The sequence below is a fragment of the Tupaia chinensis genome, unplaced genomic scaffold (assembly GCF_000334495.1).
Source record: "Tupaia chinensis unplaced genomic scaffold, TupChi_1.0 Scaffold000259_1, whole genome shotgun sequence".
In the NCBI taxonomy this organism is placed as follows: domain Eukaryota; kingdom Metazoa; phylum Chordata; class Mammalia; order Scandentia; family Tupaiidae; genus Tupaia; species Tupaia belangeri.
Window position 1 is genome coordinate 2,126,064 of NW_006159739.1, and position 13,780 is coordinate 2,139,843.

Here is a 13,780-nt window from a genome sequence, read left to right on the forward strand (position 1 = left end):
GGGCTTATCACATATCGATTGCCTTGTTACTCTGTGTTTTCTTGCTCTTTTATTTGAGTCTGTACCCACCCAGAGGTCAGACACCATGTCTGATTCATATTTGTTTTCCTCAGACCCAGCTTAGGGCTTGACCCAGAGCAATGTGCTCAGCAAATATTAGCTGAAGGAATGAATGGGAGGAACTGGGTTCCACCCCAATCCTAAGACAACATTAGGGGCAGGTGTAGTAATGGGGTGATTCTGGGTAGTGTGCATTTCCACAGTGATGCTGGGGTGGGAGTGAATATGTGAATGGCAGATGATCCTTAGAGGTTGGTGACTCCACATGACACTAGCGGTGTGTTTCCAAACAACCACAGTTCTTTTTTGCAGATGGCTTCCGTGACTGATGGTAAAACCGGAGTCAAAGATGCCTCTGACCAGAATTTTGACTACATGTTCAAACTGCTCATCATTGGCAACAGCAGTGTGGGCAAGACCTCCTTCCTCTTCCGCTATGCTGATGACACCTTCACCCCGGCCTTTGTCAGTACTGTAGGCATTGACTTCAAGGTGAAGACAGTCTACCGCCATGAGAAGCGAGTGAAGCTGCAAATTTGGGTGAGTCCTAGACATACTGGGGAGGGCTGTCTTGATAGACGACTAGAATGCCAGTACAAGGGCTGAGAGGTGAGTCCAGCTTGGAAATCTGGGCCTTACAATATCAGGTAATAATGCTGTTGTTGGCCGCTGGGCTGTACATGCTGGTTTTGTATAAATTTACTCTCCTCTGGGGGGTTCAGTTACTTCCACTGCTTAACTGCCCAAGAAACTTTAACCTGGCTTGTACAAATGAGTCATGAAGAAACTGGGCTTTCTACATCTGCCACTTGATAGCCATGAAAACTTTATTAAATTACTTAACTTCTTTGGACTACCCTTCCTTTTTTTGGGATTATAATAGCATCTACATCATATGGCTATTGGGTATGAAGCATAGTTCCTGGAACACAATAAATGCACAATAAAGGTAGCTAGCTACTGTATTAGTTATCTATTGTTGCATAAAAAATCACTTCAAAAAAGGTTGTTGTAAGACAACAATTACCTCATAGATCCTGTTAGGAATGGCTTGGAGCCTCTCATGAGGTCTAGTCAGTTGTTGGCTTGGCTTGTAGTTATTTGAAGGATTGGCTGAGACTGGAAGAGTCACTTCCAAGGTGGTATATTCACATGTCTAATGCTGGCTATTGGCAGGGGTCTTCTTTCCCTTCCATTTGGTCCTCTTAGAATGTCTTCATAGAGCTATAAAGACATCTTCATAGAATGTCTTAAATGAAGATACTTAAGTGTCTTCATTGTGTTGCAGTTTGCATCCCCCAGGGGAGATCTAAGAAACCAAATAGGAAATGGCGATGTCTCATAAGAGAGACATTGCTAATGTCTCAATGTCTCTTATGACATAGCCTCAGAATGTGTTGTTGGTCACTGATTCAGTATCAGAGACCACACAAAGGTGTGAATATTGCTAAGAGAGGTTCATTAGGGATTGTTTTGGAAGACAGCTACTACTGTGACTATTATTTTTTCAAAAATTATTTATTTAATTTTATTATTATTTAAAAAAATTTTGTATAGGGCACATGCACTCACCAGAGAGAAAGAAAGGAAGAGAGAGAAAGTGAGAAAGCAAGCTACCAGGTCTGGGACTTGAACCACAGTTGGCCATGTGGGAGTCCAGTGCCCCAATCACCATGACACCTGCTGGCCCCAACCTCTGCTTCTATTATTGGTACCTACCAATGGTACTAATAAAATATCTACATATTTTAAATGATATAGCAACATGTAGATCATATAGTTTTCTTTTTCATAATTTAAAAAAAGTTTTAAGAATCATTTACATAATTTTATTTATTATTATTATTTCTTAATTTGACCAAAGAGAGAGAGAGGGGAAAGTGAAAAATTAAGCAACCAGGTCTGGGACTTGAACCATATGGGAGTCTGGCTCCTTAACCACTATCCACCTACCACGTCCAGAGCATATAGTTTTCAATAATGAATTAGGACAGGGATTAGAAATTGTGCAATTTAAAGTATTTAAAACATATATTTATTAACTGTCCATTCTACTTGTTAAAAGCACATTTATACATTATACATGTATCTTGTTGGGACAGGCTATTTATAGCCTCTTTTTACAAATTATTTCCAATATATTAATATTATCTCACAATTAACACTATGAAGTAGATACTATTTTAATATACACCCGTTTTACAGAAGAAAAAAACTCAGACTCAGATGAATTAACTCATTTTAGGTCATCTATATAGCTGTGAAGTAGGATTCAAATTCAGATCTTCTGATTCTAAATTATGTGCTCTTTTCACTACTTGTGCATCTAAAGTCTTTTAGAGTCATATTTTCATTTATGATAATATTAAATATTAGTTTATAGAGAAATAAAAGTTTGTGTTGTTCATTTACTCTATTAAAGTCATTAAAGAAGCAGAAATCATTAGAAATGGGAAAAGCTGGCCCAGTGTGGTGGTACATTGCTAAGGTCTATGCTCCACAGGCTGGGATCATGAGGCAGGCCCAGGTTCGTGCACCAGTCTGATTTCTGAGGAACAGAGACTATCTAAGAAAGAGTTGAGTGTGGTGGTGCATGTCTGTAGTCCCAGGTGGGATACTGAGGCAGGAGAATCATGACATGAGACTCTATTTTTAAGAAAACTGGGGGACCAGCAGGTGGTGTGGTGGTTAAGGGTGCTGGATTCCCACATGGCCGACTGTGATTTGAGTCCCAGATCTGGTGGCTTACATTCTCACTTTCCCTTTCTCTCTCACTCTGTTCCTCTCTCTGGTCAAATTAAAATCAATCAATCAATAAAGTTAGATAAAATCATTCTTAAAAAAAAAAAGAAATGGGGAACCAGCAGTTAGCGTAATGGCTATGTCGCTGGACTCTCACGTAGTCGACCGCGGTTCGCGTCCCGGACCCGGTGACTTAAAACTCACGCTGGGTGTGTGTGCGTGTGTGCCCAAGATCCCAGGAGGAGAATGGAGGAGAAGGGATTGTGGCGTGACCATCCCCCCTGGGGGGTGATTTCTCGCTTTCTGTCTCTATGTCTCTCTGTCTGTCTGGCGAGCACACATGCCCTATAGCGAAAACCTCTCCAAAAAAAAAAAAAAAAAAAAAATGGGGGGGGTCAGCGGAAAAAAAAAAAAAAAAAAAAAATGGGAGGAGTCAGCAGGGGGCGTAGTGGTTAAGGTGTTATACTCCAACATGGCTGATTGCACTTCTAGTCCTGAAGTGGGAGCTTAAAAATCACACCAGGCATCTCCACTATTTAGTTTTAACTAAACGAAACCTCACAATAGTTATATGACTATAAAAGAGTCCCATAAGGGGCCAGCAGGTGTTGTGGTGGTTAAGGTGCTGGATTCCCATATTGTCGACCACAGTTCACATCCTGGACCTGATGGCTTGAAAAATCACACCAGGCATGTGGGTGTGCATGTGCCCAAAATCCAGGAGGAGAACGGAGGAGAAGGGATTGTGGCATGGCCATCCCCCCTGGAGGATGATTTCTCACTTTCCCTCTCTGTCTCTCTTTGTCTCTCTCCAGCAAGTATATATGCTCTATGGCAAAAAACTTTAAAAAAAAAAAAAGAGTCCTGTAAAGAAACCTCTGATTGAAGACTATGCTAGTTATAGTAAACCCAAGCGAGCATAAAAAATGGCTAAACCAATGTTTCTCCAGACTCCCAGCATAAGTTCATTGTCAGTCACGATTCCAGGTAAAATTAATGATGGTCTAATGATATCTGACATAGTAAATTATATCACTTCTGCTAAAAAAAATTAGCAAAGGATTTTTTAAAAATTTCTTAATTGTCAGAAAGCATGTGTTCTCACAAGTGAGAGAGAGCACCTCCCTGTAGGGTGTGGTCATATCACAATCTTTTTTTCTCTATTTCTCCATCCTGTTAGGATTTAGGGTAGCATGTTTTTCAAGCTGCTGGGGTGGGATTCAAACTGCAATTCACCTGCGTGGGATCCAGTGCCTTAACCACCACACCACTTACTGACAATAGAAGAATTTTAACAAAGTCAGATTTGCATTTTAGAAAAATCCATGACTTCAGAACCAGTAGATGGTGTAATGGTTATGTTGTTGGATTCCCACATAGTCAACTGAGGTTTGAGTCCCGGACTCAGTGGCTTAAAACTCATACGGGGCTCATTTGTACACATGCCCCAAATCCCAAGAGGACAGTGGAGGAGAATGGATTGTGGCATGGCCATCCCCCTGGGGGTGGGGGTGATTTCTTGCTTTCTAAAGTCTCTCTGTGTCTCTATGAGCATATGTACCCTATAGAAAAAAAATTCTCTCTCTAAAAAAAATATATATATTAATAATATAAATAAATAAATAAATGGAAAAAAAGCCATGGCTTCAGTTTGAAAAGCAAATGAATATGAGTCAAAGAAATCAGTAGTTGGGTCCAAATTCATCAAATTGTGTACATTAAATATTTGTATGTTTTGGGTATATCAGTTATACCTTATAAAGTTGTTTTAAAAAATCATGTATATATACATAAAGTATTGACTAAATATTTAAAAAAAGGAATGAAGGAAATAAATTAGGAAGGAAGAAAGGGAGGAAGGGAGCAAAGAAGGAAGGAAAAAAATAGTCGTTTGGTAAATTATAATGGGGCTAAACTAAGAATATTAGTCTTCTCAGGAGGCCAGAACAAAATACCACAGACTGGGTAGCTAAAAACCAGAAATTAATTTTCTCACAGTTCTGGAGACAGGAAGTCTAAGATCAAGGTGGTAGTATTTGGTGAGGACTCTTCTCTTGGGTTATGACAGCTGCCTTTTTCTCTCTGGGCTCACCTGGCCTTTCCTCATGCATGGACATGATAAATAATGTGTATGAGTGGGACCAGCAGATGGCATAATGGTTATGTCACTGAACTCCCACATAGTCAACCATGGTTTGAGTCCTGGAACTGGTAGCTTAAACCTCACCCCAGCCGCATGTGCGTACATGCCCAAAATCCTGAGAGGAGAATGGAAAGGAAGGGATTATGGCATGGCCATTCACCCCTGGGGGGTGATTTGTTGCTTTCTGTCTCTCTGTCTCTCTGGTGAGCACATATGTCCTATAGCAAAAAACTCTAAAAAAATGTACATGAGCTCTTTGGTGTCACTTTTTTTTTTTTTTGAGAGATTTTTATTATTATTTTTGTTATAGGGCACGTGCGCTTGCCAGCCAGACACAGAGAGACAGAAAGCGAGAAATCATCCCCCGGGGGGGATGGCCACGCCGCAATCCCTTCTCTTCCTTTCTCCTCTCGGGATCTTGGGCACGTATGCACGTACATGCGCCCGGTGTGAGTTTAAGCCACGGGGTCTGGGACTTGAACCGCGGTTGACTACATGGGAGTCCAGCGACATAGCTATTACACTAACTGCTGGTCCCCCCTGGTGTCACTTTTCATAATGAAACTAATCTTACTGAATCTGGGCTCAGTTTTATGGCCTCATATAACCTAATTACTCCCTTAGAGGCCCCAAATTCAACCACACTGGAGGTTAGGACTATGACATAAACTTTGCAGTGGGCACACACATTCAGTCCCTAACCCTAAAATGATGGCAAAATGACATCAGAGATGGAAATGAGAGAAATTGGAGAGAGAGTTCAGACTAAAATTTACAGAATTTAGGAGAGGGAGAAGAGGAACCGGTGCATCTACTTATTTATGTGTGCTTCTGTACACAAAAGTTCTGTGACTTTTTGTTTTAAGCTGTATGAGCCTTGGTAAGCCACTTCATGTCTATGAATAGATAATATCTTCAACTGTAAAAGCCTCATAGGTCTATTGAGGGGGCTAAATGTGATAACATAATATAGTTTCTGGCCCATATTCAGAATGCAATAAATGGTACATTCCTTCCTTTCTTCTTCTTATTATTTATTTGCTACAGGGTGAGTAAGCTCACCAGAGAGAGATAGAGAGAGAGGGAAAGTGAGAAAGCAGCCTGCAGCATGGGACAGTCATGCCACAATCCCTTCTCGTCCATTCTCCTCTCAGGATTTTAAGCATGCATGCACACTCACCTGACGCATCAGTCATGTGGGATCCAGTACCTTAACCACTATGCCACCTGCTGGCCCTGCTCCTTCCTTTCTCTGCCTCCTGGTCCACATGTAAAGAGTCACTGAGTCCCCTTCCAAAGTTTCCCATCTGTGCTTCCAGGAGTGCTAGAATAGCACCCAGTGACTTCTAGCCCAGTGCTCAGTTAAATTCCTCCAGCCCATTTGCTCTCTCTCAGGGGATTTCAGAAAGCTGTTGTCAGGGTGGAAGGTGAAGACGAAAGAAGAGGTGGTTATGAGCATCACTGAGCAGGACCACCTGCAATAAAAGTGTCTGTCATCTCTGGGGTCTGTTGGATGTTGAGGGCATTGGGAGTGCCTATTCCCTGGGATCTCTCACCACAGGTCCCTGAGAGCCCCCTGTGTTTCCTTAGAGGTTAATTATTGTGGATCAGAGAGAAAACCATATGGGGAGATGGGATTAGAGAAATCTCTTTAATAGGGAATGAGCGCACACACATGTGAGAGAGGGACACTTGGAAACCAGAGGCCACTTACTGCTGGGTGCTAGTTGCCAAGCAACCCTGCAGACCTGCAGGAAGAAAAGAGAATAAGGGGGTTTCCACTAGCTCCACAAGGGGCCCATTGCAGAGGGTGTCCGGTCATCTGATGCTTGTCCAGGGAAGAATCTGAGGAGCTGTAAGAGGGCTGAACTAACCTAGGACTCTGGAGTCCTGAGTTCTAGTCCTGTCTGCCCTGCAGTCATCATGTATTCTGGGTGGCTCTTCCCCTCCATGGCCTTGTTTCCCCAACTATCAAGTGGAGAAATAATCTTTATTCTCCTTTCCTCATGGGTTGATAGGCTGAAGATCAAGTGAGGAAATGTAAGGGAAAGCCCATGGTGAACAATGAAGTCTTGATAGATCAGAAAGATGGAGGATATTGTCAGCCACATACATTCTTCTTTAGGTGCTTTAAATCATTCTTTGTGTCTTTCACACCTTCCTCCTGAACTTGGGAGGTAGTTATTTAAAGAATAGGTAGATAGGGCCAGCCCCACAGTCTAGTGGTTAAGGGAGCCAGATCCTCCATGGCTGGCCATGGTTTGAATCCCAGTCCCAGTGGCTTGAAAAACACACTGGGTACGTGCAAGTGTGTGCCCAAAACCCTGATAGGATCAAGAGATGGAGGAGAAGGGAATGAGGCATGACCATGTCCCATTATGGGGTTCTTTCACCTCTCCCTCTCTCTGGTGAATGCACATGTTCTCTGGCAATTAAAAAAAAAAAGAGTAGGTGAATGAAGCCAAAGATGCTGAGTTACCTGTGTGGAGCTGAATGGTAAACTTGATTATTTTATTCATTCTATAGGCATATATGATGTTCACACTGTGCTAGGCATTCCACCAAGGACAGGGATATACCCTTCCTGCTCTCATGGCATTTACATGCTAGCAGGAAAGATAAGACATTAAGTACATGAAAAAAGGGTCTTATTCATCTGTGATAAGAGCCTTGAAGGAAAGAATAGCGTGTTTTCGCTCTCAGGCACGGGATTCAGAGCCCATAAATCCCTGAAAATGACTCAGGTCTCACCCCGGTCTTGCAGCTTGAGTTCAGGTTACTTAAAAGGTTAACTTAGCCTGTGACCTATACTACAGCTCACCTCAGGCTCAGTCCCTGCCAGGGGATACAATGACAGGGTCCTCCACTGTGGAAAGACAGCATCCCTTCTTTCCTGCTCCCACAAGTGAGGCTTACTTGGTGACCTAAATGTCAAGAAAACTTTGAAGACAGGAGTGTCTCACATGTCTGAGATTACTTACATAAAAACTGGGGAATGGACTGGCTCTAACATTCCTCTATTAGAGACTCAAGTACTCTGTCTTGGGACCACATGGTGGCACAACAGTAATGCAATTGTACCTACATGGAAAGGTCCTAGGTTCCCATCCCATACCCTCCCTGTGTACAAAGGGCACACATACTGTTCCTGTGATCTAGGCCAGCTGAGGCCAGGAGTAGCTCACGGGATGGAAACCCCATTGGGGGTGCCTATCTCTCACACGGAATAAATAAATAAATAACTTTTAAAAAAAAGAAAAAAAGAAAGAAAATTGTCTTTTGTGAAGAATTTACAGGTCTGTCCTTGCTTCTAAACCTGTCCTGGTATCACTGTTCTCCCCACCCTCCCACCTTTATTTTGCTCTTTGACTCCCTCCTCTGAAGCCCCCAGTCACCACATGCTTGTTTATACCTCCATTAGGCCTCCATTTTTCTGTGCTGGTGATAAATTTAAAGAGATATGTGCAAATACTAACACAGTGCCTGACCCAGAGTGAACACTCAACAAACAGCAGTTTTTAGCAGGACTCTAGGGAGAGCAATAAATGACATTTCTTTTCTTTCCACCTAAGTTTGGGAGATGCAGGAAAAAGAGCTTTATTACTCCAGAAAGCTAGGATGAAGCACATGTCTTAAGTCTTCAGGTGAATGGGGTTTGCTAATATTTTACTCTAGAGTCACACAGACAACAAACCCAGTCATGGACTGACTGTGAGCCGTAGCTGCAATTACCCCATACAGTGTACATTCAAGGTCAAAGTTCGTATAGCCCAGATTTACTATTATTTAAGGCCTAAAGCATTCCACCCAGGTCTGTGGTAGTACCCTCTATCTCCATGGACAGCCTTACTCATGGAAGAGGAAATGAAGCTCCCTATTAATGTAATTAAAGACAAATATATACGTGAGCATTGCCTCCTATCCATGTAATTAAAGACATATGTATAAGTGAGCATTACCTCCAAAAAGGGATACAATGATGATAGCAGGAACAAATAAAAAGAGTCTTAAGAGATGTCCTGGGAATCTGAATTCCCTAGTGACGAGAGAAACTGTCTGTATAATCAGAAGCTCACAACAAAAGGCCAGGTGAGATGGCAGAGTTGAGCAGTCAGCTAGGTTCACTCATTAGCGTGCTGCCTTCCTCCCACACAGCAGCCTTCTAGGCCACCACATGGCTTTAAGTCACTTATAAATATTAAAGCTAGTGAGACCAGCAGTTGGAGTAATGGCTATGTTGCTGGACTCCCATGTAGTCGACTACAGTTTGAGTCCCAGATCTGGTGGCTTAAACTCATGCCGGGCACGTATGCGTGCGTGCCCAGGATCCCGAGAGGAGAATGGAGGAGAAGGGATGATGGCATGGCCATCTCGTCTGGGGGGTGGTTTCTCACTTTCTGTCTCTCTGGTGAGCACATGTGCTCTATAGCAAAAACCTCAAATCAATCAATCAATCAATCAATCAATCAATCAGAAAAGACCTCATACATAATTTCCCTATCCTTCAAGGCTTTAACTCAAGTTCCCTTTCCTTTGGTGATGAATCCCTCCACTAACTACCCGAAGGTAATGTCCATGTTCTAAGCTTGTATTGTCTGCTGAGATCGCCAGTCACCATGTCAGATGCCAACAAACCTATGGATTCAGAGCTTCTCATATCTGTCTCATTTCAGACACAAGGAGGCTGAGGCTCAGAGAGAGAGAGATAGGGACTTTACTAAGACCTTTATCCTTGATAAGGTCTCCTAACACACTCCAGTCACACTGTCATTCAGGAAGGGGATATCTAGCTATCTGAACAGAAGCCAGAGACCTATAGAGAGACCGATGGACAACACAGAAGTATGGAGGCTAAACAGGGACACAGGGCTCTGACAAGTTCCTATGGCTCCAGGAAAATGGAGAGAGTGTTTGAGTACACCATCCAGTGCTCAGCTCTTATGATAATCAGAATTGATTTTTCTAGATAGCAGGCTTCCTGGTGTGGCTGCAGAGACATGCTGACACTTTCATCTTCCCAAAGCCTGTAGGAGCCAGCTGCTGGAGGAGGCTTAATCTGATTTTTAAAATCACAACAAAGACTATGAAGAGTCAAATAAGAATTGCAGTCTGCCTTTATAATTTGACAATGAGTTAACCAACAATCCTGACTGGCCACTTGGGGGTTCCCAAGATACAGTTTTTGAATCCACAACCTCCTTCCCTCCATCTAAATTGGTGTAAGAGAAAAAGAAATAACCTGGAAGTCATTGCACATTCATTCACTCAATAACCATGTGTCATGTACCTATTATGTGCCAAGCACTGTCATAGAAGGCAAACATACAGCTCTTATACAATATAAATGAACTAATGAGGGATGAAGTGTTGTGGAAACACAGAAGAGAGTGGTTACCTCTGCCTGAGGATGCCAATGAGGGAGGGGATGTATGAACTGGGTCTTGACAAATGAATACTTTTTTTGGGGTTAGTGTAGGGGAAGGGCTTTACAGTCAGAAGAGAAAGACATTTACAAAAGTGCGGTTGGTTTTGAGCAAGCTCTGCAGAGATTGATGACATGACACCTCTCCATCTAAAGGGCACTCAGTGGGAAGTACAACAAGCCCCTAGACATAAATGATGGCTTATGACATTGAGCAATGGAATGACTTGTTTTACATATATATTTTGTCATGGGGCGTGTAAACTCTCTGGAGAGAGACAGTGAGAGGGAAAATGAGAAATAACTCCTAGGGGGGCGGGCCACACCACATTCTCTTCACTTCCATTTTCCTCCTGGGATTTTGGGTATATACGCACATGCATAATTTTTAAGCCCCCAGGTCCAGGACTTGAATTGCAGTCTGCCCTGTGGGAATCCAGTACCTTAACCACCATGCCACCTGCTGGCCCATGTGTGTTTGGATGTATGTGTGTTCATGTATATATTTTTTATTGAAATTTTTTATTGAAAAAAATTTTTTGTATTGCAAAAGGGGTGTGTGTGTTTGCCAGAGAGAGAGAGAGAAAGAACTCCCTGATGGGTTGTGGTCACGTTGCAATCCTTTTTCCTTCATTTCTTTGTCCTGTGAAGATTTGGCGCATACATACACAAGCGCCTGGCATGGTTTTCAAGCTGCCAGGACTGCGACTTGAACCACAGTTGACAAAGTGAGTTCCTGCTCCCTATGCACAGTGCTTAACCACTGCACTATGGGGCTAGCCACCAGCTTGCATTTTTAAAATAGCCTTCTTATTTTTAGATAATTTCCGGTATATAGAAAAGTTAGAGATGGTACTGCTTTCCCACATAGTCTTCACTAATTTCTCTAATGTTAGCATAGTATATACCTGTGATACATTTGTCAAAATGAAGAATCTAACACTGATACAGTATTAGTAACTAAACTATCAACTATTGGGATTTCCTTAGATTTTTTTTTTCCCACTAATGACTTTTTACTGTCCCAGGACCCAATCCAAGAAATCACCCCCCAGGGAAGATGGCCACACTGCAATCCCTTCTCCTCCATTCTCCTCTTGGGATCTTGGGCACGCATACACATGTGCCTGGCATGAGTTTAAGCCACCAGGTCCGGGATTCGAACTGTGGTCGGCTACATGGGAGTTCAGTGACATAGCCATTGTGCTAACTGCTGGTCCCATCCAGAACATTTTAGTAGCTTGCATCTTTTTTATTTTTAAGAATTATTTTTTATTTTAACTTTGTTTGTTTATTTATATATTTATTTATTTTAATTTGACCAGAGAGGAACAGAGTGAGAGAGAAAGAGTGAAAGTAAGAAAGCAAGCTGCCAGTTCCGGGACCCAAACCATGGTCGGCCATGTGGGAGTCCAGCACCCTTAACCACCACGCTACCTGCCAGCCCCAGTGACTTGCATTTTAAGATGGTGTAATGGTTACGTCATTGGACTCCCACATAGTTGACCATGGTTCAAGTCCTGGACCTGGTGACTTAAAACACACCAGACACATGTGCGTACATATCCAAAATTCTGAGAGGAGAATGGAGGAGAAGGAATTGGGGTATGGCCACCCCCCTTGGGGGGGTTATTTCTCACTTTATGTCTCTATGTCTATTTCTGTCTTTCTGGCAAGTACACATGCCCTATAGCAAAAATCTCTCTTGTAAAAAAGAAATATTGGGCCCACCAGGTGGTGTGGTGGTTGAGGGCACTGGACTCCCACATGACTGACTGTGGTTTAAGTCTCAGACCTGGCGGCTTGCTTTCTCACTTCTCCCCTCCTCCATCCCTCTTTAGTCAAATTAAAATGAATAAATAAATAAATAAATAAATAATGTCAAAATAAAAAAAGAAATATTGGGACCAGCAGATGGCTTAATGGTTATGTCACTGGACTCCCACATGGTCAATTGTTGTTTGAGTCTCAGACGCAGTGCTTAAAACTCACGCCAGGTGTGTGTGCAGGCATGCCCAAAATCTCAAGAAGACAATGGATTGTGGCGTGGCCATCCCCTGGAGGGGTGATTTCTCTTAAAATAAAGAAATTTTGGGACCAACAGATGGCGTAATGGTTATGTCACTGGACTCCCACATAGTTGACCGTGGTTTGAGTCCCAGACCCAGCATCTTAAAACTCATGCTGGGCATGTGTGTGTGCATGCTCAAAATCTTGAGAGAATGGAGAAGGGATTGTAGCATGGCCATCCCCCAACGGGGGGTGGGGGGGTGGGATTTCTTTCTTTCTGTCTCTCTGTCTCTCCAGTGAGTGTACATGCCCTATGGCAAAAATTTCTCTTAAAAAATATTTAACAAATTTCTCTGAGGCAGAGTTATGCCTGTTTCAAAAATAAATTATGACAAGCAAAGGGCAGAAGCAGGGAGAACTAGTTAGGGTTTGCAGCAAGCGAGGGCTGGAATGATGTTGGCTTGAAGAGTGGTAATCGTGATGGCCATGAAGGTGTAGTCAGAGTCTGTGCATATGCGAACACTCTTGCTGACAGGAAGTGAACTGGATGCGATGGGGAGAAAGAAGAGGAGTCAAAGATGAGGCCCAGGGTTTGTTCTGAGAGACTGGAAGGTTGGAGATGCTTCTCACTGAGAAGTGCTGGGACAGTATCCTTGAGTGAATGAGAGGGGATGGAATCTCATGTAGAGGGGGAGTCTATTGGGAGCACAGTTTGTGCATCCACATTGATAGAGGAGATTTGGTGCAAATGCTAAATGCGGTTACAGGTGCTGGTGGGGATTCTCTGGGGCACAATTTTTTGGTAAAGTACAAAGCCAGATCATCAGCTGAAGAGTGAGGATGGGGCAGGAGGTTTCAAGATTAGAGAAGAGAGGAGAACATTGTCCAAGAAGGCAAGAGAGTGAATATACTAGAGAAATGTAATTTGCTTGCTGATTAGCATTTAGGGCCCGCTTGAAATTAGTGATCATAGGACCAGCTGGTCGTGTGGTGGTCGAAGCAGCTGGATCCCACATGGCCAACTGCATAGTCAAATCCCAGACTCAGCAGCTTGAGAGACAAGCCAGACACATGTGCATGAGTGCCCCAAACCGAAAGAGGAAAATGGAAGAGAAGGGATTGTGGCATGGCCATACGTTCTGCAGGGGTGTTTTCTTTTCTTTTCTTTTCTTTTGGAAAGGTTTTTGCTATAGGGCGTGTGCACTCATCAGACAGACTGAGAGAGACTGAGAGACAGAAAGTGAGAAATCACCCCCCAGGGGGGATGGCCACGCCGCAATCCCTTCTCCTCCATTCTCCTCTCGGGATCTTGGGCACGCACGCGCACGCGCCTGGCGTGAATTTTAAGCCACTGGGTCTGGGATGCGAACCGCAGTCGACTACGTGGGAGTCCAGCGACACAG

General features: G+C 43.1%; 1 protein-coding gene across 1 annotated transcript in view; it reads left to right on the forward strand.

Moving 5' to 3' along the window:
- The window catches only part of RAB3B (RAB3B, member RAS oncogene family), a 75,847-nt gene that overhangs the window by 11,387 nt on the left and 50,680 nt on the right, over positions 1-13,780 (forward strand). The window contains exon 2 of the mRNA XM_006149407.2: positions 373-600. Coding sequence (XP_006149469.1) covers positions 373-600 — 228 coding nt within the window. The remainder of the gene's footprint in view (positions 1-372; positions 601-13,780) is intronic.